The 27101-nt window shown below is 43.4% G+C and overlaps 2 protein-coding genes across 3 annotated transcripts; one reads left to right on the forward strand and one right to left on the reverse strand.

The window, feature by feature from the left end:
- Nucleotides 1-832: 832 nt before the first annotated feature.
- On the reverse strand, nucleotides 833-10636 carry LOC134757832 (uncharacterized). Its single transcript, XM_063702503.1, has 5 exons — nucleotides 10402-10636; nucleotides 4539-4824; nucleotides 2577-2906; nucleotides 1861-1988; nucleotides 833-1774 (listed from the first exon to the last, which is right to left on the reverse strand). Exons 2-4 carry the CDS (start codon nucleotides 4613-4615, stop codon nucleotides 1931-1933), a joined length of 465 nt encoding a protein of 154 aa, XP_063558573.1. The 5' UTR covers nucleotides 4616-4824; nucleotides 10402-10636; the 3' UTR covers nucleotides 833-1774; nucleotides 1861-1930.
- LAMP5 (lysosomal associated membrane protein family member 5) lies at nucleotides 10470-26185 on the forward strand. Of its 2 annotated transcripts, XM_019016708.3 has the most exons (6): nucleotides 10470-10554; nucleotides 11093-11265; nucleotides 11638-11769; nucleotides 11894-11999; nucleotides 13693-13881; nucleotides 25280-26185. In XM_019016708.3, exons 1-6 carry the CDS (start codon nucleotides 10491-10493, stop codon nucleotides 25456-25458), a joined length of 843 nt encoding a protein of 280 aa, XP_018872253.2. In that variant the 5' UTR covers nucleotides 10470-10490; the 3' UTR covers nucleotides 25459-26185. The 2 variants fall into 2 exon arrangements, with proteins under 2 accessions (XP_018872253.2, XP_055229227.1); XM_055373252.2 differs by lacking the exon at nucleotides 11638-11769.
- Nucleotides 26186-27101: the final 916 nt, after the last annotated feature.

A 27101-nucleotide genomic window follows, 5' to 3' on the forward strand; every position in this document is an offset into this window, starting at 1 on the left:
TGGCCAACCTGTTCAACTAAAATTTCTGTCTAATTCCTCTCTCCCTCAGAGTGCCTATTTCTGGTCTTTGCTGGAAGCTACACTTCCCAGCTGGTAGGATGGCCACTTGGCAGGCTGTAAACTTTTACAAGAAATAAAGTCTCCTTTTCTAAATGTATAGATCTTGTGATTTTTCAGTTAACCCTCACTGCATATTTGTTCTTGATTAGATGTTGAAAAAAATATTTTGGATATATTTGGTTAATTAAAATACATTATTAAAATTAATTTTACCTGTTTCTTTTTTTACTTTTTAAAATGTACCTACAGGATATTTTAAATTATGTTAAATTATGTGTGTGTTTCACATTGCATTTCTAAGGGACAGTGTTGCCATTGAGATTCCTGAGATGCTCTGAGTCAACCATTCATTTCACACTCTGGTTCTCAAGATGTCGTCCCCTCTGACTTGAAGCATCAGTATTACTTAGGAACTTGTTAGATATACAAATACAGCACCACACCTCAAACCTACAGAATCAGCATCTCTGGGTGGGATCAGAGCTGAGCACACCCTTCACACTAGTGCTTCTGAAACTGATGGACCTGGAATGGGATTACTGGACTTGGCAAAATTAACCTTTGCAAGAGGATCAGGTTTACTGAATTGCAAAGCAATTTAAAATATTGGATTTTGTGCCAAAAATGTTCAAAACTAGACAAGAATATTGAAGCAAAGCAAGCTGTTGTGCTCTGGAAGAGGGCTGCTTGGCTTGGCGAGGGGTTTGGGTCGTAGGGTGAGATAAATAAGTAATCAAGCCCTTCTACCATTTAGTTGAAAATGGGGGGATTTGACCTCATAAACTAATATTTATTGAATTTGATTTTAAACATTTGATTCTAAATCCTCACAAACACCCTTTGTGGTGGGCACTATTATCAACTTCATTTTGTGGGTAAGGAAACTGAGGCACAGCGAAGCTGATTAGCCATACTTGGCTAATTAAGTATGGTTCAAGGCCATACTTGCTGGAGTCAGAATGACTCAGGCTACAGAATGTCAGGCTACAGAATGAATCAGGCTACAGAGAGCAGTGGGCTTAACACTGCACATATTGTCTTGCCCAGGCCTTATCTTAGCTAATCTAACTAATCTGTAAAGTGGGTATTTCTACACTAGTCATTCCTGGCTGCCATTAAAATCACCTGGAGACACCCAAAACACACACTCCTGCCTAGGCTCCAGCAAACCAGAGATTCTGATTCCATTGGTCTGAATGCACTCAGGAGTGCATAAGAGCCCCCCAGGACCTCCAAAACAGCTCCCACTTGACAGGTGGTGAAGAGGAGGCTGGGAGGAACAGGGCTGAACAGGTTGTCAATGGCTAAACTCAGGTTCTGTAAATTGGGCAAGGGCTTCTCCAACCAGACTGTACACAGTCCTCGGATATCTCTCAGATGCACGTTCCGATGCAGTAGGGCTGGATGAGGCCTGCAATCCTGCAGTCTCCAAGGGACAGCGATGCTACAGGTCTCAGGACCACACTTTGGATTTTGGACAGCACTTTGTCAGATGTCCTGAACCATGTGGTGTTTCCCGGCCAGCTAGAGAGCTGCGGCTTTCCTGACAGTCTGGTCTGGGAGAACGTATTCTGCTGAGGTGCACCCAGATTTGGGATTCTTTAAGATCCCAGGTTTGAGATCCGTTCAGTGATCTCCAAGACCCAGCTAAGGAGGAAGGCCTTGGAGCGGAGTTGGAGTTCCACTTCTTGAGATGGAGGAAGATTCTGGGAAGCTGAAAGGAAAAAACTCATGGTTACTGCCCAGAGGCAGGAATCCCCGAAACACCACCCTTCTCCAGTTCGTCTGCTCTCCTCTCACCCAAGCTCAGCCTCTGGCTTCCCACTCTTCTCATTCCCTCTGACTCCAGCCTGAGCCATGGGGTGGGGTGTCAGGACAGGGACAAGCAGCCTCTCCCTCCCAGGGGATGCACGACTTTCTTCGTCTTGCTGGAGGGTCAGACAGAAGGAATTCAAGCATTTTGATGCGCATTTCTCACTCACCCTTCTACAACCCTCCCTCACCACTGCCCCGACTTTCAACACCAGTTCCGCCTCCTTCCTCCAAACTGGTTGGCGTGGCACGGGGTTGGCCCTTGGCTTCGCAGTGCCCGGAGGTTCGGGGCGAGCACTGGACCAGAGCCCAAGTTCCCAAGTTCCCATTCCACGGGGAGATGCGGACTTTAGGTGGACCAGGAATGGAAGGAGGGTTTTTGCTGCCCGCATGCCCCCAGGGCTCTTTCCGGGAAATGGAAGGGCGAGTCCTTTGCTTCCGCAGCCTCCGGTGGGAAAAGATGCCACGTGGCGCGGTGCGGGCGGACTCAGAGGCCCCAGGTGCCCCCGGGAACTGTCACCTCACTCGGGGCCCGCGGTCCCTGGCGAAAAGGGGCGTGGCGCCAGTGCTCAGACCGTGAAGTGGAAAAACGGATCAAAACCTCGCGTTAAGGGGAAATTCAGTTTTTTTTCTCTGAGAAACGTATCCTTCCCTAACCAAAATCCAGCACCTAGGGCCACCCATCCCTCGGTCCCTGAGCCCACCCTCTCCCTGCCGGCACAGCCATCCCAGGTTCCGGCCCATCACGTTGGGAAATGAGACGATCCATCAGTGCCAGGCTCCTGGGAGCTGCAGCTGGCTCCAAGTGCGTGGCCGGAGGCGTCCCCCATCTGCACGAGTCCTCAGAGTCACCCGGGAATAACTGCGCCGCCGCCGCCTCCGCCGCCTGGGCTCCCGACCTCCGCGCGACCCGCGTTAGCTCGCGTTGCCTGCTGTGGCTTTGCTGCTCTGGGCTACAAGGCCGGGCTGGCTTGAGACTCCCGAGGCTGCAGGCGAGGCGGTGGGTACAAACTTCCGTAGATCCTGCTGTTTCTCTGAAGAAGAAGAAAAACATTGGCCCCGGAGAATTAGATAATCCTGGGGAAGAAATAGATTTGGGCCTGGAGCCTGCGGGGGTAGGTGCCCACGCGGGGTTGCTAGGCCAGGGGACACCTCTGGTGGACAGCAGAGGCTTGGGGGATCTCACAAGCAGGGGCAAGGCTGGGGCACCCCCAAATCTGCTTTTAAGTTGAAACAACCCTAATGGTCACCATGGAGAAAAAAATAACCGAATGGGATATTTTCACACCCTTATTTTGAGGGACTGTTGAAAAAATCCCCAGGGCTTTTATCAGGTGTGGGGCCTCCCAGAGTTCGTATATGGCCCTCACTGGACCAGGGGAGAGAGGCCGGGGACAGGCCACCCTTGAGCGCAGCCAGACAAGGGATCTTACATCCCGCCTGCGGCGTCGGGCAGCGCACCTGGCGGGCTGGACCGGGACAGGGGGCGGTGCGCACCGGGGCTCCCAAGCAGCCTTAGCGGTGGAGACCTTCCGAGGGGAGGCGAGCCTGCGGTTTGTCTCGCGTTAAGGTGGAAGACTGGATTTTTCCTCCAGTTCCGATCTAGGGTGGAGAAGTCCCTTCTCCCGCGCCCTCATGCCCAGATTGCGGAATGAGGGGACAGCAGGAAAAAAGCCCTAACATAGCCCAGAGCCTCCAGCAGCTTTGGGCGCCCTGAGGCGTTGGAGGTAGGAGGAGGTGTGAATTTCATTCCCGCTTCTCTGGGCATGGAGCTTAGCTTAGCGAATAGGGACCCTACAGAGGGAACACCAATGAATCAGTCCACCTTCTCTCCTGGTCCTAGGGCCCGAACCCACTTGTCTCCAGCGCTGGCGCCAGCCCCGCGCTCAGATACCGCTTCCTCTGGGTAACCGCCTGGACTGCCTGCGCGCCCTCGGAGCCCGCCTGGTTGGCAGTCTCTGTTTCGATCTCCTCTAAGCAGAATCTATTTTCTGTTTGGAAAATCTCGTACAGGTCCTGGGGTTGTCCCAGGACCAAACCGCAGCGAGGCCGTGCGCCCCTGGCCCTGGAACGCAGCATCCTCCCCATTTTACCTGGAGGCTAGATCGTTGGGGCTCTTCGGGGGAATTTCCCTGGGCACGGATACTGTGCTGGCGGTTTAGAAAAGAAAAAGAAAAAGAGAGAAGCGAAGCCTCTGTAACCTGGTCTCCTCCCTCTCCTCGGTTTAATACCCTGCCTCCCCTACTAGTCTCCAGGCTTTTCTCTGGACAGGGGAGGGACCCGAGAAGCTCGCGGCCAGTGATCTCCAGGGTCTGTCTCATCACCCATCCTCCCCGCCCCAGAGCAAGGTCGGCAGAGGCTTCCCGGGGCATAAGAACTTCAAAGAAAGTCTCAGAGGAGCCAAGACACGTTACCAGGAACTTTCGTCGCCCTTTAAAATTGTCAGATAGACAAGTAAAAACAGTAACTAACTAAGGGAACAATGGACTCTTGTGACATGTGTAACTCTTCCAGGTACCCCATCACTAAAGACCCCGTGGTTCCTGTCGCCATGGCCTGAACGTACTCAACTCCAGCCCCGGGACTGACCTCTCTCCCTGAGCTTTGGAGCGGGTTTGGACCTAGCCTTTGCAAGTAGGCATGACTTTTATCATCCATCGCTATACCCAGAGCAGCTGCTCGAATGTGCCAAGGAGCCCAACTCGGGTGCAAAGCGCCGACGTCTTTCCCAGGTTGAGGACATCGCGAGCCAGAGGTGCAGGCAGCGAGGCGCCCAGCAGTAGAATGCATCTTCCTTCTCGCGGGCAGAAGCCGTCAAGTCTGGAGTCCGCAGCGGGCGCGCGGGCCAGCCCAGGGATACTGAGCCATGAGCAACCAGGCCCACCTACCGCCGCGCCATCCAAAGGTAACACCACAGACCACGGTCCATGTGTCCTGAGCAGCGCACACTTCCTGCACGTTCAGATATTACATTTTAATAATGAAATTCTGAGCACCCCAACCCCCATCAGCCAAAGGATGTTGCTCAGATTACTTCCCTACTAAGATCACTCAGACTTGGGGCATGTAGTTCTGGAGGTATCCTTTAGGAAAGCTATGTCGAAGACCAGAGAATTGAAGCCACTCCTTCCACATGTTGTCGCTACTAGAGTAATAAAGTCATAACTAACATATCGCTTCTTATACTCCCATCCCATTCGCCTTTCCAATACACTCTCCCTTTCCCACTACCTTGTTACTAAAACATCTTGCTATGCTTTTACAACGAGAGAGAGAGAGAAAACAAAGTCCTAAACTTACAACATCAGAGCACCCCAGGGAATTCCAGGACTCCAGCTACAATGCAAGCAAAGCTTCAATAGGAGACAGTGGGCTCTGGGCTCCACTCTCACCCTCCTTCCCAAAGGCCATTAATATATATTTTCCTTAGTTCCAAACACATCTTCAAGTTAATATGCAGATAACTTCAGATAGACAATTAAAAGAGTAATTGGCCGGTCACGGTGGCTTACACCTATAATCCCAGCACTTTGGGAGGCCGAGGCAGGCGGATCACGAGGTCAGGAGATCGAGACCAGCCTGGCCAAAATAGTGAAACCCTGTCTGTACTAAAAATACAAAAAATTAGCCGGGCATGGTGGCAAATGCCTCTAGTTCCAGCTACTCAGGAGGCTGAGGCAGGAGAATAGCTTGAATCCAGGAGGCAGATGTTGCAGTGAGCGAAGATTGCACCACTGCACTCTAGCCTGGGCGACAGAGTGAGAGTCTCAAAAAAAAAAAAAAAAAAAAACAGAGAGAGAGAGAGTAAGTAACCAAGGGAACAATGGACTCCTGTGACATCTCAGAGATTTTTAGGGTACTGCATTATCACAGAATTCAGGTAGCAAAATATGTTAAATGAGACACAGCTTGTCTAACCTTAGGCCTATTGTGACAGATGTCATTTCTTGGAGAACAGACTCATTAAAGATTTTTTAAAATCCTCAAATGAGTTTTAATTCAACCTTACAGAAAGGTGCCCTGCCCAGAAGTTAACAAGGTTTTCCTCCCTCCCGAGATAGCAGAGTGAATTGTGTATCACTGACCAAAAATGTAAGACTGACCAGAACAGTTAACTAATCACGGATTCAAAAGACAAAAATGATTTGTTTGCTACTGAAATTTCGAGGAGTGATTACCTGGCCCCTCACCATTTACTTATTTAGGGTTTGCTATAAGGATGCAGTTCTCTATATTGCCCCATACTGAAGGCAATTCTTCTAAATGAACTCATAAATGGTATTTTTTTCAGGACTTAGTGTGAACATAGCCAATAAAAAGGCCATTATTCTGGTGGCTTGTTTCCTCCACTGGTTACCGTTATTGCAGAAATAACCATTGTTTCATTAGAGTAGATGCAGGAGACACCAAAGGAGCACTAGGATGAGGAAAATTACACCAAGGGCATGCAGACTGAGTGCACTGCAGCCTAAACTCAATTTTCTGATTCTTTCCAAATATTCTAGGGCTTAGCAATGTATGTGCGAAATATTCTTGTGCATACATTGCTCATGCGCACACTTATTTTTGTACTCTTTGCTCTGGATCTAAACCCTTGTGGGATAGAAACTGAAAAATAATTCTTGTGCATACATTTATTTTTCAGTTTCTATCCCACAAGAGTTTAGATCCTAGAAAGGGTTGCAAAGGTCTTTGAGGGCAATGATTAAATGAAATAATTGTTCTATGATAAGCTGAACACAAGAAAAGTTTTGGTGAGTAGAAAGTCTGGCTTAACAGCTGTGTGCATCTTGTTTGTTTAAATTATTTCTGCTTCTGTTATTCGGGTGTGCTTCCGTTGTCTGTGTGTGGGTTGCAGAGGGATGGCTTGGTGGCTGTGGGGACAACAGAGCAAGGAGTACATTTTTACACTTTACTGTAAAGTGAACTGAAACCTCAATAAACCAAATTTCAGCTGCAACAAAGCCCAGCCTTTTCCTTTTGAAGCTATAAATATGCTTTTCTTATTAGTATTGTTCACTAATTTTCATAGTTTTGTTTCTTGATTCTACAAATACAAGTCAATTGCTTGCACAACTAAGTATAAAAAGATGCCCCTAACAACTTAAAAAGTTTAATTTTATTTAGAATAAATTTTGCATATGCCATTCTTTTGCATATGCCATATGTGGGTAAATTATCAAATAAGGAAATAAAATAGGGGTTCTATAGTACATAAGGCATTGTTGATTTAGGGCCTAATTTGCTTTTTATTGCAAATGGATAAATATGGATGGATGAAGAGTTACATCTTTGCATTGATTCCCTATTCAATAGATATTTCTTCCATCTGTATCCTTCCTTCCACCCTACATCAGTTTGTCAACTTCTTTCAAGACTCACCTTCTCCAAGATACCTTTTTCCATCAATTTCAACCACTCTCCCACCTGGGATACCTGTCTTACTTTTTTTTCCCCTGAACATTTATGCAGACACTGTGCCAGGCTAACTGGAATCTTTATGTAAATTCTTCTCATCCAAATTGAAAGTTCTATGCAAGGGCCTCTTCTTGCCCTTTTATAAAACAGCAACCACTCAATGGCATGAGATTCATAAAGGCTAATTCAGTAAGTATCCATATGAATTGAAAAACAGCCTTTGAAGGACCTAGAAGATCTAGAGGAGATCCCAAATCCAGTGTGTTTAGGTCACACTGCACCCTAACAGTTTCTATTGACCACCAGCAGCAATAATAAAAATTGACCCAGTCACCACCCACACAGGTGTACATATTTATGTCAATTTCTCCTACCATCTTTTAGACTTGAGAAATGAAAAGTAGAGCAAATTCTGGGGAACATTGTTAATATATTAAAATGCAATTTAATGGCAAATTTTGCTCCTTGATCACCTCTTTGCTTATTTTAGAGAACCGAAGAGTTTTTTCCAGAATGATTAGAAAGATATTTAATTAATGTAGGTGAAAGTTGTAGGTATAATGACCTAACTCCTATTGCAATGTATCACAGTGGATAAGATGATAAATTAATGGGCATTTGTTAGCCATGTTTAAGATTAAACATTAAAAAAGTCATTAAACTGATTGTGCTTTGAAAATAATCCCCCCAGAAAAAAAGAGTTAAAATTGCTTCCTTTCTTCTTTCAACCCATTTGAGTACTCTAGGGTACACTCTCCAGTGTCAACAAAGAGATCATTTATATCAGGTATAATTTTCAAAGGAACAACCATCTCATTTGTAAATCAACTACTACATTTTAAGATCAATGACCAATGCTACTACTCACCTAATCTTTTATTATTAAGGCAGATAATCATGAATTAATTCAGTTGATCTTTTAACAACTTATATAGTGAAGATATCTGCAATAATATACTGCAAGAGAAATTGTCAAAATCTTTTATAGGTGTCTCTCCTACTTGTGTAATGATAAATATCTTTTGGTTTTCAAAGCATCAAGCATACTGGAAGTAGTAAGTATTCGGTTAATGTTTATGGATCTATTTGTACTTTGTTTATTTATACTCATTGGCCCATTTGGTTTAACTAGCCATCCCCTGAGTTATTTTCCCAATTTTTCAGATGAGAACAAATAAAATCTTTAGAAGGTCACAAAAATAATAAGTAGTGAATCCTGGACTGAAATCTACTCATTTCTGTCCTCATAAAATACTGGAGAGAGAGAGAGAGAGAGAGAATAAATACTTTATTACATGTCTCATTGTTTTCCAGTTTTACAGTACTACAGGAAAGTAAGTGTTTAATAATAATTGCTAACATGAAAAAATGTAACACATACAAATGTTATATCTTCCACTTTCAACTGATGAGTACTGACATATCAATCTTCTGTATAAAATCATTTCTGTTAAGTTCTGTAAAATTTGCATCAATTCTTCTATATGTAATCATCTTTGTAAAGTTCTTGAGAAATGTTTGGATGAAATACTGAACTACAAACATAAAAGTCAAGATGTCAAAATATAATGTCAATTTTAATATTACTTTATAATTTGAATTGCTAGTGATCTAATGATTGATATAGGAATATGTTTGAAAGCCAAAAACATTATATAGATACTTTGTGGCAGATATGTCAGAATGTGATTATACTTAAAACAGCATTCTATAAATTTCAAGAATGTGAATTAATGATAGAGATTTCAGGTTTCAGATTATTATTTGATATTGAATAAAGATTTTTATGGAAGTCAAAATATGGAGTAAAAATATTATATAAGGAGAAATGAAGATAATCTCACAGAGTTAAAGCATGTGATTTTTGTATTTTAATTCTAACTGACCATGTGACATTTGGGAAGGTCATTTAATTTATTTGAGCCTCAGTTTTGGGGTATGTAAAACCACAGTAACTCATATCTTTCCTTGCCTACCCTCTAAGATTGGGGAGAATCAAATTAGATAATGCAGGTGAAATACTTTGCAATTTTCCCTTTAATATGACATTGTTTTATAACATTATATTACTGATGCAACATTTATTTGCATTATGAAATATCTTCTAAGGAATAAAATATTTGGACATCACTACAATTGATGAGGACTGCATGTGTATTTTTGAAAGCTGTATTCTGATTTACAGAGCAAAAATAAAAAATAAGCAAGCTACCAAATATGTAAATACAGGAATTAGCCCAGTGGTATTTGTTCTTCTGTTCCACTACAGGCTTTAGAGTAATATCTTGTGTGTTTTTCTTACATAACTATGTGACATTACTTAGGGCGTAATTCTAAAATTTCTGTCCTAGGAGACACTAGATAACTCTCAAAAACTTCTGATTTGCTTGCATCCCTTTTTGGCAGAGTGGTCACAGTATAATGCGGGAGGGTAGGTGACCCCAGAGTTCAGAGTCCTCATGCACCCGGGAGCGAAATTCACAGGAAAATAAGCCCACATGGAGCTACTGCATTGTCTGATGGCCTCGTTTGAGGAGGCGTCAATTTAACTTTAAACCCATGAGCTCATTGAGAGCAGGGGAGAGAAGGGGATGTCTCCAAATTCAGGAAACTGTTGCCATAGCATTTTCCCTTCTCTATTCCTGCATAGCCCTCCTCCCCCGAATCAGCAACAATTTTTGCTCCACCGTTTTCTTTCGGGAACCAGATGCGTTTTCAGAAGACAGTACTCCAGTGATAAGGTATCTACACCACGTAATAACTGTACCTGGTAAGGAGATTTAATAAGGCTGAGGGTGGTATTAAGTTTCTCAGAACAGACTCATCTTTGCGGATGCAGTTGCAGAACAGGAAACAGACCCAGGGAGAAGTTTAGGTCCCCCCAAATCTCATTGGCCCTCCGCACAAGCCAAGCCACAGCCACTCCTGCCACACAATCGGATTGCTTTCAGCACTCGCAGCCGTGGACCGCCGTGCGGTCCTTTCCTCTGCAGTGAGCTGATTTGCTCTGCCAGCAGCTGTCGGTGCCGCACTCGACACCGAGTCCTAGCCAGCGCTCACAGAATACGCGCTCCCTCCCTCCTCCTTCTCTGTCCCCCGCCCCTCGCTCACCCCGGCCCACTCCAGCGGCGACTTTGAGGGATTCCCTCTCTGGCGGCCTCTGCAGCAGCACAGCTGGCCTCATTCGGGGCACTGCGAGTATGGATCTCCAAGGAAGAGCGGTCCCCAGCATCGACAGACTTCGAGTTCTCCTGATGTTGTTCCGTGAGTAGCGATTTGGCGACTGGGAGAGAGGACGGGCACTCTTTGCAGAGAACAGAGCCGGCAAAGTAAAGTCAATTAGCTTGAGATAAAAAATATGGCCCTTAATGTTTTGCGGTGTTTTTTTTTTTTCTTTTAGGGGAGGAGGGAGGGCCTTCCCCGCCGGTGGCAGGGAATTCCCCTGAGAGCCATACACCTCTGTGGCATATTCCAGACAGAGCCTAGACAGGCCAGCTTCGTGAGGTCAGAGCATTGGCAAGAAATATTTACTTTAAAATCCCAAGAAGTAGAAAACAGCCAGCTATATTACAAACAAAGTCAGGATTTTTAATTTTTTAAATTGTATTTTCATTATAAATTAACAGCGAAGGAATGAGGCTTGTTAGACCCGGGTTAGAGAAACGGCTCGTAGAGCGCACAGCTGCTGGCAGAGAACTTTGTCACTCCAAAGCCTGCAGACCACTGTCTCCCCACCCTAGCGCCCGAGACGCGTGGGCTCCCTGAGCCCTGAACTGATGGAATTGTTTTGTTTGTTCCGCAGATACAATGGCTCAAATCATGGCAGAACAAGAAGTGGAAAATCTCTCAGGCCTTTCCACTAACCCTGAAAAAGATATATTTGTGGTGCGGGAAAATGGGACGACGTGTCTCATGGCAGAGTTTGCAGCCAAGTTTATTGTACCTTATGATGTGTGGGCCAGCAATTACGTAGATGTAAGGAATCTTTCCCCCCTCAGCTTGCTCCTAGGGCTCCAGGGCGAAGGGCACCCTTCCTCAAGGCTCTTCGAAGACCTGGGTTGCCCGCCTTCTTTCCCACACCCCGGCAGGCTGCTCCCGAATGCTGCATGGGGATTCCAGCTTGTAATGCCTTCTGTTCCCCTGCCTGCTTTGAAAGTAAACCCCCTTCTCTCCGCTTCCCTATCGGGGCTGCACGTAGAGCATCTAACCGCATGTTCCCGGAACCTGGGATGCGCGCGCGCAAAGGAGCGCCCAAGCGTGCAACCCAGAGTTTGGACGCGCCGCCCTTTACAGCCCCCGCCCCGGGGCCGGGCGAGCTGAGGGGGCGCGGGGCGTCTGTGTTCCCAGCTGATCACAGAACAGGCCGATGTCGCATTGACCCGGGGAGCTGAGGTGAAGGGCCGCTGTGGCCACAGCGAGTCGGAGCTGCAAGTGTTCTGGGTGGATCGCGCGTATGCACTCAAAATGCTCTTTGTAAAGGTAACTCCGAGCCCAGCGGGCAGAGGGGCCGCAGGCTCCGCGTGGGTGTGGGAAGTGGCGGCCCCTAGATTTAAGAACCCAGACGCTGCGGGGACGATTGAAGCGCACCTCCCCGGCTCAACAGGAAAGCCACAACATGTCCAAGGGACCTGAGGCGACTTGGAGGCTGAGCAAAGTGCAGTTTGTCTACGACTCCTCCGAGAAAACCCACTTCAAAGACGCAGTCAGTGGTGAGTGGAGGCTGGCATGGCTGGGGAGGGAGCCTGGGAACTCGCAGAGCAGGCTTGGAGAGAGAATTCCTCAAGGTTTTGGAAACCGTTCCAGGCTTTGAGGTCCCAGGCCAAGTCTTCCCTCGGCTTGCTCTTTAGGGCGGAAGAGGCGGGAGCGCCCATGAGTCTACTGGGTCTCAGGCCTTGTAGATCCGCCAGGAACTGCAGGCGTGGGGACCCAAACGTCACCCGCGGCCTGATCCTAGATAAGAAGTCCCTTGAAGGCCTGTCGTTCCCTGGTGCTTCAAAACGACCTCTTATGATTTGGCCTTTGAAGGACCACGGAGAAGGGCAAAGCTGCATTTTAATTTTCTTCCGCACCCTGGTTTTGTTTCTTATGCGCTAAAACTGCAAGGGGGCAGTGCGACTTTCCTTTTCAGTCAGGATGTGATGGCCTTCAGTGTCTTTTTGCGCATGGCAGCATGGCTCGCACGGGATATTCAGTCGTCGACTGCAGCTACCTGAGAGCGGATTCTGCACCATGTATAATTTACTAGCGTTTCTGGCCCATCCGTCCGACAACTCACCCAGATCCTCCTCGGCAAAACGAGCGTTCATCACCCAAATAAAATATTCCTATCTGCAGACACCGTCAAAGACCACATTTAAATTAATTTTATTCTTTATACGTTGTCTATTTCACTCATAATGAGGGCCTTCATCACCCAGGCACCTGAGTTGGGAAAGGATTTTTATTGAATACATAAAAATACATGTGTCATCTTTCCCTTTTCACCCCTTTTTGTCATCACAGTAAAAGGAGGATTTTTTCTTTTTCATCAAAGTTTAGATGCACGATGTCCCCCAGTTAAATTAGACCAAAAAGGAAAAAGGACAAATCAAACTTAGGTCAGAAAAAGAGCAATGGGAGGCAGACCTTCAGAGGGGATGTATGTGTGTAAGGACAAGCATCCAGAGGACCAGCAATCTGTCCGGCTTTGTTGAGGAAGATGTTTTATTCTTTGCCAGGCCCGTGGGAAATGTGGAAAACCAAGTCACTGTTCCTTCTGTGTCTTTGGAATCTCCATTATTAGGGATTTTTTTTTCTTTTTTGAAGTGCGGTCTCACTCTGTCCACCAGGGTGGAGGGCAGTGGCACCACCATAGATCACCACAGCCTGGAGTAAGCTACTGGGCTTAAGAGATTCTCCCACCCCAGTTTCCCCAGTAGCTGGGACTACAGGCATGCCAGACTAATTTTGTAAATGTGTGTGTGTGTGTGTGTGTTTGTGTGTATTTGTAGAGACAGGGTCTCACTATGTTGCTCAGGCTGGTCTAGAAATCTTGGGCTCAAACGATCCTCCCACCTTGACCTCTGAAAGTTCTGGGATTACAGGCAGGATCCACCATGCCCAGCCTAGGTTTTATACAGTAACAAGGGTTGGGTTTTTAAGTATCATTCTCCTCTTCAAAAAAGGAATTCCAAATTAATATTGAAAGAGCCCTGGCTCTCAAGATAATGGGTGTGTTTGTCCTTCATCACCACTTGATGCCATTTGTAGAGCCCTAGCCCTGGCAAGGGAACAGAGAGGACAGGAGGGGTGTGGTGTCTGGAACTGAGAGGCAATAGCCACCTCTCGGGCACATTAGGTTAGGAGCAATGAGGGTTCTGCCAGCAGGAGGGGCCTAACTATTGCTCTGGGCTCTTGCTGTAGCTGGGAAGCACACAGCCAACTCGCACCACCTCTCTGCCTTGGTCACCCCCGCTGGGAAGTCCTATGAGTGTCAAGCTCAACAAACCATTTCACTGGCCTCTAGTGATCCGCAGAAGACCGTCACCATGATCCTGTCTGCGGTCCACATCCAACCTTTTGACATTATCTCAGATTTTGTCTTCAGTGAAGGTAAGTTGTTGGGGGATGGAGGGGAAGAAGACCTAGTTTATTTCAGGAAGGATGAGAGAGGGACCTACCAGGGCCCCAGGATGTTACCACTTGGATTTCCTCTAGGTTGAAATGACACTGCCTGCCTCTTTAATAATTTTCAAAAGACTAAAAAAGCAGTAAGCTGAATGTATGAACTTATCTCAGTAGTTCTTTCTTTCTCCCTCCCAACCTCCTCCCCGTTTACCTTCACTTTAGTCCTTTCTTCTCAATCTCCCTTTGTTTCCTCCTTCTTCTTTTCTTTACCTTCTTCCCTCCCTTCTTATATTTCATCTTTCCCTCTCTCCCCATCTTCTTTCCTTTGCCAAAAGATGAACCTTCATAGGGAGAAAGATTTAAAAAGTCACTTTGGAAAAAACTGTAATTTTGATGCAAACTTCCCAAGGAGAAGGCAGCTAAAGTATTTAAGACGTTAGTTAATCCAGAGAGCTACAGATGGGGCAAAGGGCCTTTGCCTTTCTGGGCCCGTTTCTTCTTGTTCTCTCGGATACTTCTAGTTGAAGTTTCTGCTGCTGTGAGTCCGAGTTTCTGTGCATCCAGAAGGCAGTGGGGGTGGGTGTGTATGCACAGATCATGGACTCATCAAGTCTTTCCACCAGGCATCTTCGTGAGGAGGATGTCCTTAAGCTCCAGGGAGGGAAGGGTACCTGAAGACTGAGCCGTTTAATGCCAGCTGCTTCTGCTGAGTGTGGAGCAAGGCTGTCTCTCAGTCTGTTTAGCCTCTGAAAGGGGACCCAGCTGTGCTGTGGCAGGTTCAGGTCAAACACATTCTTTTCATCTCAGCACCCCTGCAGAGGTAGGGCACAAGGCGAGTCAAAATCTCTGCAATTTGTTCAAGTCAAGCAACAATTCACGTTGGGCAATTGTGGGATAAATGAATTCATATCATTTATTCTTTCTCCCTCACAAAGGAGGTTATTAAATTTTATATTCTGTTTATTCTACATGGAAAAAAAATCAGAAAAAATTTTGATTGCTTTGTTTATGCCTTTCTTTGGGTTGGAGACCCCCAGGTGAATACAACAGTTTCAATGTTCAGGATATTAGAGAATCTCCACCTTTGTCATCTATGATCATTTTCCAAGGCATCTAGCTTTCATAAAATGCAGTTTCCACTCAACCTATTACAGAATAGAATGCACCACCTTCCACCTTGATTATTGAGAAGGCATTTGAGAAGTCCTAAGATAAATTGTCTTTAAGAAAAGACAGGTGGAAGGATAGGCTATCCCATGTTAATGTATTTTCTACAAAATTGAAGCTACTAAACTGTGTCAAGACCTTAACAGTTTTTAAAAATCTTTTTGTTTATGGAAGCATTTACAAAATGTAACAGTCAGTGTCTCTCTTAAACTGAAAATATTAAGCATAATCAAGTATAATATGACTTCTTATGATTATTGATGACAAGGAATTTATTATGAAAATAATTGGACTATGTAATGTCAGTTCCTAGTCCCCAGGACCCTGCCATAAATGCTTTTGAGTTTATATGGGTACTCTTAATAGTTTATGACTTTCTAGTTTTTGCTGATTAGCTGTTACTAGGCGCTTCTTTACTTCTTGTTACCACTGGTGCTATAATTGCTGCTTCTCCTAGCTCCTTACCATTCTGTGTTATTTTTAAGTCGTTGTTTATAGTTGCCTATGGCCTGAGAAATCAAACCTCATAGATTTTTAGAATGGTGTATAAAGTAAGAATAAATAAGTACTGAATAAGGAGCAGAGCTACTTTCCTAAAAATCAGTACAATTCATTGCATGGAGTAAATGGTGTCTTTTGTTTTAAAACCAATTTTGATCCACTTAAAGGTCCTAGATAGGGAAGGCTGCTGGGTAGACATAGAGAGTTTGTAACTACATATAACTTCCTAAATGCAAATAGAGAAGTCACAATCAAATGGCACTTCTCTCACCCCAGGCTTTTATGGCTAATAATTAGGATGTTCTCTCCTGTATGGTGTCCCCAGGGTTATGCCTTGACATTCCTGGGATGTGGCAAGCCTCATTCAGAATCACTCACTGGATCAGTGTGCCTTTGTGTGGCTGCGTTTTTTTGTTCCTGGCTCCTCCCTTCTGTTCCTCTCAGCACCTGCCCTGACTTTGTTTTGTAAGAGATCATTATTTTCAATTTGGTGGAATTTTAAAGATTCCTTTTGGGTGCCTTTTCGGGATCTATCAATGGGCCTTTATCCCCAGAATGCAAGCTGAGGGGCCTTTCGGTGTGTGCATGTGAGTGGAGTATGCTTGCATGGAGAGGGAATATCATGTCATATATCTGCACACCTACTGCAGGGGTGTGTCTGTGTGTTCGTGTGTGTGTGTGTGTGTGTGTGTTTGTGTGTTCGTGTGTTTGGACCGTGGCCATTGTCAAGCACAGCATAATGGTTTCCTGTGAAGAGTCTATTCCCTGTGTAAGGGGGTCATACCTAGCACTCTTCGCACCTGTCTACTGAATAGGCCTTATGAGAAAATCAAGGAAGCGTCCACAAAGTCGGTAAGTGGACACTCACAAGGGCTGAGAGCAGCCCAAAAGGAGGTTGACATCTTTATCACACGAGTACCTTTAGTGCATTGTACTTGGCTACTACACCGACCCCCAAACAAAAGTCTCTTAGCCCAGCAATGAGCTCATGAAACTTCAGCTGCAATGTGCAATGACTGTGGTGATATTGTTAGCACGCAGAGTTGGGTTCACTTAGGTCTGGGAGTGGGCCCCAAGAAGCTCCGTTGCTAGCAAGGTCTCAGGTGACACTGCTGGCCCATGGAGCACTATAGAGAGTTTGAAGGATTAAAGGCACAATAAGCTTCATTGGGTGACACTTGGACAGGGATTTGTGAGAAGGGAAGCCCCTCACAGCAGGAGACTGTCCAGAGGGAAGCTTATGGGACCACCATTCAGAAAAGGAAGAGGACAAGGGAATGCCCAAAGCAGAGGGGCTTTGGAGAGGGGTTTATGTGTCCAGGTGACATCTGCTCAGCAGCACAGCAGGGAGTCCATGGGTCCCAGAGCTTCTAGAGGCAGCAGTGCCTTGGAGCCTTGGAACTCCAAGGCCCTGTCTTATCAATGGGTAACAGCTGTTGCATGAGGTTTCAAGGAGTATGCAAAGCAGGCAGGCTCCATACAGCTGCAAATTTTCTTGTTTAAGCTATTTTACAAATAATTGGATGTGTAAAGATTTGGGAGTTTGGTGCCAACAGGCTTTTGAGCTAACAGTCTCAGCCTGCAGTGAAGAAATAAACCACCTAGAGGCCAATACACAGAGGCCATCTTTGGCTCATTTATTTACCAAATACACTTTGTACAGCAACTATCACCTCTACAATAGAAGCTATCACCCCTGCAATCTGAGACACTCTGTTTCTTATTTGGGGCTGATTACCTTGTTCTTCCACAATTAATTCCTGAGGGCCTCATTCAAAGGCCTGCAATTCCCTTTGAGAGCCCCATGTGATTTCTGGCTGAGATGGGAATGGGGATGTGTCGCTGGGAGGGAACAAACCAGCCTGAGTATTCTAATCCCTTGAGTAAAAGGAAACGTTTATGTATTATGTCAGAAAAAAATATAATAGAATAGGAAGGCTACCTCTATTTCCCTTTATTCAGGATTCAGGTCTATCAGGCATTTAAAAGACATCACATGTAGATTGGTCCCTTTTTAATTCTCTCTCAAGGGGCAAACATAACAAAACAAAACAAAACAAAAAGAAACAAAACAGAACTGCAGAAAGATACTGAGATCCCCATTTACAATGGAGCAGCTGAGACACAGGGAGGTGAAGCGAATTGGTGAAGGCTTCCCTCCTAGAACCTGTCTTTGGGTATCAGAGGTTTTGTCCTTAGTATCTCAGGGCCGCAGCTGCTCCTGCTGAGTAGCTGTATTCAACATGTGAGTGTGAGAGGCATTTACAGAGTTTGTTGGGTACCCCCAGTTCATGAGCTTTTTGTTATTGTTCCTAGCATCATGATTGGGAGATGCCACTTAATCTGTATTTTATCCAGATCTGCGGGAACTTTAGTGTTAGTGGAAATGAACATGGCTTACATTTCTCTATATACCAGCCCCCCAGTAGAGCGTCCTGTGGCAAGCTGTCATGTCACAAATGCATGAAAGATTTGCTGATCCAGAGAGTTTTGTAGACCTGTGACTTACCTGGCACTTCCCAGTCAAGAAACATGCCACCCTACATAGTTGGTCCTCAAGGCCTCCTGAGTAAGCAGCCAAAGGTAAATAATCTGTTATGAACACAGCTGAGAACTGTGTTGAGGACTCCAAGATGGAGCCCCAGCCTTCGGCCATGGAGTTAGCCAGTCATAGAATTCTGTGCTTCGGATACTGTCCTCTGGAGAGAGCATAGGATATGCCTCAGAATTATCTCACCTGAGGGTGAGCAAACCAGTGTTTACCCACCAAATGCCATCTATCACTGATGGTCGCTGTGGAAGCATTAACTCCCTGGGACTTCTGACCTACTTTGTAGTCAAAACCTGTTGGGATATATGGGACTGGTGAATGCCGAAAGAAGAATGGACAGTGTCTGTGTCCACTACACCTAGGTACTGGGATATAAGAACTTTTTCTGCCACACTGAAACTTTCAGTCTAGTGGGGTAGGGTATATACAATGCATGTCATGTTCCTGGCATACAGTGACATCAAACAATACTTGCTCTTATTATTTTTTTCTTCTCTAATACTTAAATCTTTTTTTTTTTTTTTTTTTTTGAGATGGGAGTCAAGGCTGGCCTTGAACTCCTGGGCATAAGCAATCTTCCCACTTCAGCCTCCCAAGTAGCTGGGTGGTGATGCCACTGTGCCTAGCGAATGCTTACATCTTGATGAGGGTATCAGCTTGTCTGCAGTCAAAGGTCTCCAAAGCCCACTCATCTTAACAGCTTCTCAGTATACAAAATACATTTTGGTGATGTCATAGGAGTCCAGAGCCAGCACAGGGAACATATGGAAAGAGCGTCAAACCCTTTCTCTATCTTGCCCTGCCAAACAACAGGAGAAGCACAGCCAGCAAAAAGCTTGCCCACCTCTTCAAACAGTTTCAGTCCATGGTGCTAGGAGAGCCTGAGGAAGCAGAGAGCTTGCCTCTGCTTCCATTGCCTATCCCAATGCCATTCACTGGGGGTGCAATGAAGCGCTCTTGTAGTTTATCTCAGGGAGTCAATATAATTTTTAAATGCTGTCATGAAATAAAACACATATCTAGCAACCAGCACCTAAGATAAATTATGATTTTAGTGGGTACACTTGGGTTAAGAGTTGAGGAGACTTTTGTTGGCAACTGGCAGCTGGCAACAGATTATGCATTTATTGTTTGTTTTGTCTTCATCTGGTTCTTTCCAACGATGAGGCTGGTTTTTGTCTCTTCCAGCCACGGGCCACTTACCCTGGGCCCCTGTTGTGTGTACTCTAGAGCCCTGAGTCCACCAAGAGCAGAGGCATGAGGGATCCTAAGTCCTGTGGAGGTGGACAGGGAGTCAGGGGTCCAGGGAGGTCTGAAGCCAGATGTGGTCCGGGCTAAGCCAACAGAGGCTCTTCTCCCTGGCGGAAGTCAGAGGCCTTTCTTGTTTTGTAATCTGTGGGTTGCATAATCAGTTTACAATACAAGATTTTAACCCTGGGGTATATACAGTTTATAGATAGAATTCAGAGGAAAAAATTTATATCTTTATTTTCACTAACTTCTGATTAATATTTAGCATTTTCTTTGTTTATAAATGAAGGTGACAGACCACAGTAATATTAGCAGTACCTGTGACTGTCACCAATAGAAATCATAGGTATTTTCATCTCACATTAGTTTGTGCAGATCTTGCAAAGTAACGTTTCTGCTTCTCACTGCTTTATAATCATAGCCAACATATATGTGTTCCAATAAGGAAATACATATATTGCTGGATCTGAAATTCTTTTAAAAATATTTGATGGCTGAATTTCACTTTCCCTTGTAATTGTATGTATTTTATTTTTTACGCATTCATAAACATTATTCCGAGAAGGGGTCCTTAGTTTTATTATACTTGCACAAAAAAGATTACAACCTTTTCTTAGTAGGTCATGAGCATCATTGTTTTAAATGAAACAGAATAGAATAGAGCATAAATTATTAGACGCATAAAGCAAGGATAACTATTGTTTGTCAAACTGCTTTAGGTCTCTGCATGTACATATGCTCTAAGCTGCCATGTAAAATATTGTTTTTTTTTTCCCATGGGTCATAGGCAGCCATTAAAAGCAGTGTCTTAAGCCTGAAAGAGAAAAGCGTGTCCTGCTTTTATGGGTTCATAATCCCTCATCTAAAACCCAGATCGAACTAAAAAAAAAAAACAAAAAACAAACAAAAAAAAACCTTGGTGCTAGATGGTTTTCAGAATTCAGAATATTTTAGACTTTAGGAAGACTATACAGTGCACAGTTTCTATATTACATAAGACCACGGAAGAGTCAGGGCAGCCCCATGCAATCAAACATATTAATATCTCTGTTTCCTGCGGTGAGACATGTGAAACGTCATACTAAGTAGGATGACTGAAAACTACAAGCAGCTTCACATTAGACTAAGTCAGGTTTTGCTGCCAAACAAGTGATTACAAAGTACTTTTGGTTTTCAGAGCTTTGTGGATTTTGAAACAGTGGATAAGAGAGTGGGCTCAGGAATTCCTTTTTATTTGACCACTTACTGATTAGGGGTTGGTAAGTGCGGGATTTGGTAGTAGCTATGATACTTTTTGACATCTTCATAGTTGGTATCCTCTTTATATTGCCCTTTCCTGTGGTGTGATTAATTCTATTTTTTTTCCTAAAGCAACAAAAGATAATCGTCTGAGAAATAAATCATGATAGCATTCTAAGCATATTTTGTCTTTCTCTTTCTTTACCATACTATATCATCTTTTCTCTAATTTTCTTAAAGAATGGGATGTGAGACATTCTTTTTTATTATCGATTTAGAAATAATACTTTTGGTACTTGAGCTCCAAAGACTCCCATACTTAAAAGAAGTACATAGAAGACTTAAATGTATAAGACTTCTATCTTTATAGTGAACAATGACAGAAAAGCTACTCTGTGCCAGGCACTGTGCTTGGCCTTCTGTAGTATGACGTTGGATACTCACAGCAACCCTGTAAATTAGGTGTCATATCGATTTTACAGGAAACTGAAGCTTAGTAGATTAAGAGATTCACCCAGGGTTGGACAGTGGAAGATCTGGGATCTGAGCCCACTATCATCTCTTTCCCTCACAATGTTCCATTACATCTACTCCCTCTTGATGTGATGATCTGGATCTATGGAGACCACTAAAAGTTCATGTATATCTCTATTTCTACAGCTATATCTAACTATATATCTGTTTATTCATTGCTATGGTATAAACCAAGAGAAAAGAGAAGACATGACTTTACAAATTGGTCAAGGTCGTTTGGTGCCCCATCCCCAGATTCTTCCCAATCCAACTCCAACCTCCCTTCCTCCTGAAGCTTTGTTAACTCCCCACCCTCCCTGTCCTGAATACTTGTAGTTGGGGCCACACAGAACACCACCTGTCCATGTTCTCCAGTGATTTTGCTACATAAGCTCTTGCTCCCAGACACAGCTCTTTCTCCATTGCCTCTCCCATTCTGCCTAGGAAGGTAGATGTTGTATTTCAGGCTTCTGGCTGATTGTTTGCCTGGGTAACTAGAGTGTAAGCAGGAAGAAGTGAGCTAAAACCATGGTCTACAGTCTGGGTAACTATGAAGTTGCTCTGCAGGGGAGAGAGTTAAGAAGGGAAGAGGCAGAGGCTAGAGCCACAAGGGCAACCTTGTAAAGATGCCTGGGGCCTACTCAAGTAGCAGCCTGGAAAGGTGCATAGATGAGAGTCTGAAGGTCCCGAGAGCTTTGCTACTTTTTGTGAGATAATTTATTTTTTATTTTTACCGTTTAACACAGACTTAGCCTTATTACTAAATAATTTGAAATCAATGTATTTCTTCTTAATATTTTAAAATTTTTAAAAATTCTTTGTTTCTATTCAGTGTATTGTATTAAGTAAGAAAAAATTGTAGAGGTTGCCACTAGCGCCTGCAAACCAATCAAACCCTGCAATCTGTGTTAACATTACATGGGCAACAGAGTGTTATCATGAGGAAAATAAATAACCTTTGTTGTTAACAAAATTCCTACCCCACGTGATCCATTTCTATTCATTGTTCTCTTTAAAGAGGCAATATGGTATCATACTGGAGAAGAAGACCGCCATGCTGGCATCATGAAGTTCTAGGCCTGCCACTCTTTCTGATACACTGTGTCATCTCAGGTCCTGTCCCTGGAGCAATGGATGTATTGGTCCAGGCTGACCTTCAAAGTGTTGGGACTCATTAGAATGGAATCAAATAGTGGGGGAAAAAGTTTCCTGAAAATTCTTTTTCAACCTTTTGGTTGTAATAAGAAGAAAGGCTCAGTTTAGTCCTAATAAGTCCTTAACATTTCTCTACCATTTGCCAAACTGTCTTTTAAAAAAGCTATTTCTAGTAGAATTTCTTTTTCTATTATATATATGTGTATTATATAGATACATATACATATGTGTGTGTGTATATATATATATACACACACACATACAAAACAGTTGTATTTAGGTACAATTGTATGCATTTAAGCATGTAATTTAGTAAATATCGACTTATGAATACACCTGTGAAGCCATCACCACAATCAAGAAATCAACATGTCCATCACGCTGGAAAACTTCCTTGTTCCCCTTTGTAATAAGTATCCAGCTCGTTGAATTTTCAGATGCTAGATGAACCTCTGCAACCAGCATGCAGATCAGGAAACCGAACTGACAAATCCTCCTTTCTGCTCCACCTTGGGATTCTGTGGCCTTTTAATGCCAGTAGTTTAGGTCTGTTAAGTGCTGCCCCAACTATAGTGTTAAGTTGTTTGAGTTCAGATCAGGCTTCATTTACTCCTAGGCAAATCACTTATTATCGTTATGACTTGATTACCTTATATGTAAAATGAGTATAATAATATTGTTTACCTCAGAGGGTTGTTAACCAGATAATCTTTGTGCTTAGAACTGATTGTTAATTTAGGGACTAAGAATGTCAAGTATACAGCTTTCAAAGGCTGTATATGTAAAAGTAAGTCTCCACTAATTGTTATTATTAGAGAGGAAAGCTCATCCCTTTTCATTTCTGCTGATCTCAGGCAAGGTGAGAGAAGGGAGTAATTCAATAGAGATTCTGGAGGAGACTGGCATACAGTAGGTACTTAATAAATGTTCACTTGGTCATCTGGACTTAAAAAACTTGGTCTTTATGAAGAGACATGTAAAGCTTGTTTATTTTTCACTTGTGGCTCCTGATTTTGGTTAAAAGGCCACCAGTCACCCACAAGAAGCAAATGAGTCTGTTCTAGTTTCTAGGAATATAATTCTGGTTAGCCTGACAAACTGTTTGACCACTAGAAGTTCTCCCAAGAATAGTTTGTTGTTGATGGTGGTTCTATGTAAAAAAATGGAGACTCAGCACTATGAAGCTATCTTGAATTTTAGGAGGCTGAAAAATAAATCAACACTGAGGTGTTGCTAACATTTGTGTTCTTGATCTAGATGCTGGTTACATGAGATGTTCATTTGTAAAAATTCATCAAGCTCTACACTTACTTAAAAATTATAGCATAATTTACATATATTACATGCACCCTTAATGTTTATCCCAGCATTATTCACAATAGCAAAGTTAGAGAATCAACCTAAGTGTCCATCAACAGATGTATGGATAAAGAAAATGTGGTGCATATACATAATTGAATACTATTTGGCCATTGAAAAGAGTGAGATGGTGTCATTTGCTACAATGTGGATGGCACTGGAACATTGCATTAAGTGAAATAAGCCAGATAGAGAAAGACAGATATTGCATGTATTCATTCACATGTAGGAGCTCAATAGATTGACCTCAGGGAGGTAGAGAGATACCAGAGGCTGGGAAGGATATGGGTGTGTGTGTGTGTGTGTGTGTGTGTGTGTGTGTGTGTGTGTGTGTGTGTGTGTTGGGGAGAGTGGACTAAAGAGAGGTTGGTTAATGAGTACAAACATATAGTTAGATAAGAATAAGTTCTAATATTCAATAGCAGAGTAGGGTGACTATAGTTAACAACCATGTGTTGTACATTTCAAAATAGCCAGAAGTGAGGACTTGAAACATTCTTTACACATAGAAATGATAAATTCTGGAGATGATGAATATCTTAAATTCCCTGACTTGATCATTAAAGTGTATGCGCGTAACAAAATATCACATGTGTCCCATAAATATGTATGAATAGTGTGTATCAATAAAAAATAACAAAGTAATCAACAAATCTAAAATGTATGGTTTAATGCTTTCGTACTTATATTTGCAACCATGTAAACATCTCCTAGATCAAGAGCTACAATATTTCCAACACAGGTGAAAGTTCCCTTGTGTTCCTTTCCCCAGATATAAGCACATTCTGACTTCTATCACCACAGAGTTAGTTTTACCTCCTCTTGAACTTCATATAAATGGAATCATACAATATGTATACACTCTTTTGTGTCTGGCAATTTTCTGTCAGCATAATATTTCTGAGATGCACCCATTTTGTTATGTGTAGCCATAGTACATTCCTTTTTATTACTGACTACTGTTCCATTATATGAACATATGCCACAATTTATCCATTCCATTTTGATGGACATTTTGGTTGTTTCCAGTTTTAGGCTATTATGAATAAAGCTGCTATGAACATTTATGTTCAAGTCTTTTTCTGTTGACTATGTTTTCATTTTCCTGGGGTAAATGCCTAAAAATGGGATGCTGGGTATGTTTGTCTTTATTAGAAATTATCGAACAGTTTTGCAGAGTGGTCATAACATTTTTCAACAAGGGTGTTACAAGTTCCTGTCATTCCACATCATCACCAACACTTGGTATTTTCAGTCTTTTTGAAACTTACATATTTTTGTATAATGCGTTATGTGTACATATTACTTTAATAAAAAGTGAAAAATGAATCAACAATAAAAACGATGATGATTGTGTCTAATGGTGAAACTCTGAACATTTAAATAAGTTATCTGGATGTTTTGTTGACATCTGCCAGGAATCCAATAATTACATGTTGTCCTAGTTAATTGATGTATTTTTATTACGCATTATGTAGAACGATTAAGTGTTAATCTAGGGGTTGGTTAGGGAAAACTATTTCTGAAAAATAGTCCCAAAGCTTCCTTGAGAAATCTTTTTACCTCCATTTCCCTTTTTGTTTTGTAGAACTTATGATTCAGGATGTTTTGACCAGAGCTCACTGCTTTTCTTCTTTCCCATTGCAGAGCATAAATGCCCAGTGGATGAGCGGGAGCAACTGGAAGAAACCTTGCCCCTGATTTTGGGGCTCATCTTGGGCCTCGTCATCATGGTAACACTCGCGATTTACCACGTCCACCACAAAATGACTGCCAACCAGGTGCAGATCCCTCGGGACAGATCCCAGTATAAGCACATGGGCTAGGGGCCATTAGGCAGGCACCCCCTATTCCTGCTCCCCCAACTGGATCAGGTAGAACAACAAAAGCACTTTTCCATCTCGTACACGAGATACACCAACATAGCTACAATCAAACAGGCCTGGGTATCTGAGGCTTGCTTGGCTTGTGTCCATGCTTAAACCCAGGGAAGGGGGAGACTCTTTTGGATTTGTAGGGTGAAATGGCAATTATTCTCTCCATGCTGGGGAGGAGGGAAGGAGGGGCTCAGACAGCTTTCATGCTCATGGTGGCTTGGCTTTGACTCTCCAAAGAGCAATAAATGCCACTTGGAGCTGTACCTGGCCTCAAAGTTTAGGGATTGAAAACATGCTTCTTTGAGGAGGAAACCCCTTTAGGTTCAGAAGAATAGGGGGTGCTTTGCTCCCTTGGACACAGCTGGCTTATCCTATACAGTTGTCAATGCACACAAAATACAACCTCATGCTCCCTGCAGCAAGACCCCTGAAAGTGATTCATGCTTCTGGCTGGCATTCTGCATGTTTAGTGATTGTCTTGGGAATGTTTCACTGCTACCCGCATCCAGTGACTGCAGCACAAGAACACGATTAATGTAACTATGCGGAGTTGTTTGGACTTCTTTCTGTGCCAGGTCCAAGTCGGGGGACCTGAAGAATCAATCTGTGTGAGTTTGTTTTTCAAAATGAAATAAAACACACTATTCTCTGGCCTTTGGCTGCTTTCTTGAAACAAGAAAACAAAGCTAAAATGGTTTCTTTGGCGTCCAGAAGAGAAAGAGGAAAAGATGAAGACGGATTTTGCATGTTTGCAAGAGGAAAAGTAAAGAAGGGCAGGAAAGCAATGAGGGGGAGGTTGGCTTTTCTAGGTGAAAAAACATGGATTTTTTTGGCAAATATAAATAGTTTTAATAATGGCACCTCTTGACCAGTTGGTCTAATATTGCTTCTGATGCTTCTTGGTCTTGAGTTTGGCATTTCACTTTGGATTAAAAAGGTGGGCTGGACGGAGTAGCCTAAGTTGACTTCTATTTGAAGGAAACTTCCTAGAGAAATGCACATAGTTTGAATTCATTCACTTTCTAAATAATCATTTTTTTTCCCAGAATGTCTGAGTGGGAGTAGGGAGAAATCTTTTCTCTGGTTTTAGAGTGGAACTCTCTCCCTCCACATATACAGTCTCCACCATATGAGAGGCAGCTCATGAACTCCTCTCCCTAAGTCTTCAAACTGCTCACAATAGGGTATCCTCAGAAGTTCATTATCCCAGCAATCTCACCAAGTATCATCCAGTTTCTGTCCTATTTCCCATTTGTTTGCTCTTCTGTTAACCACAATCTTCTTGTCTTCATGATCTCTCTTCAGTGTCTGCTTCTTACCAGTGAGGGAAAATCTCTAATTCCTCCTAAAATTTGCATGTTGCACAAGGAAAAAAATACCTTTGGTGAAAACTAAAAGATGGTTAACTCCATTCTTATACTCATCTGTGATCTGTGATCTTCTCACCCACATTCCCCAAACTTGACAAAACTTTTCCTTTTTAGCATTCTAGTATTTTCTTTAAACGTTGTATTCCTTATTTGGACCCATCTGAATATCTAGGGGAGAAATGGACACTTAGATTTATCTAGGACTTCACAGTGAGTTACCAT

The sequence above is a fragment of the Gorilla gorilla genome, chromosome 21, assembly GCF_029281585.2.
Source record: "Gorilla gorilla gorilla isolate KB3781 chromosome 21, NHGRI_mGorGor1-v2.1_pri, whole genome shotgun sequence".
NCBI classification, from domain to species: domain Eukaryota; kingdom Metazoa; phylum Chordata; class Mammalia; order Primates; family Hominidae; genus Gorilla; species Gorilla gorilla.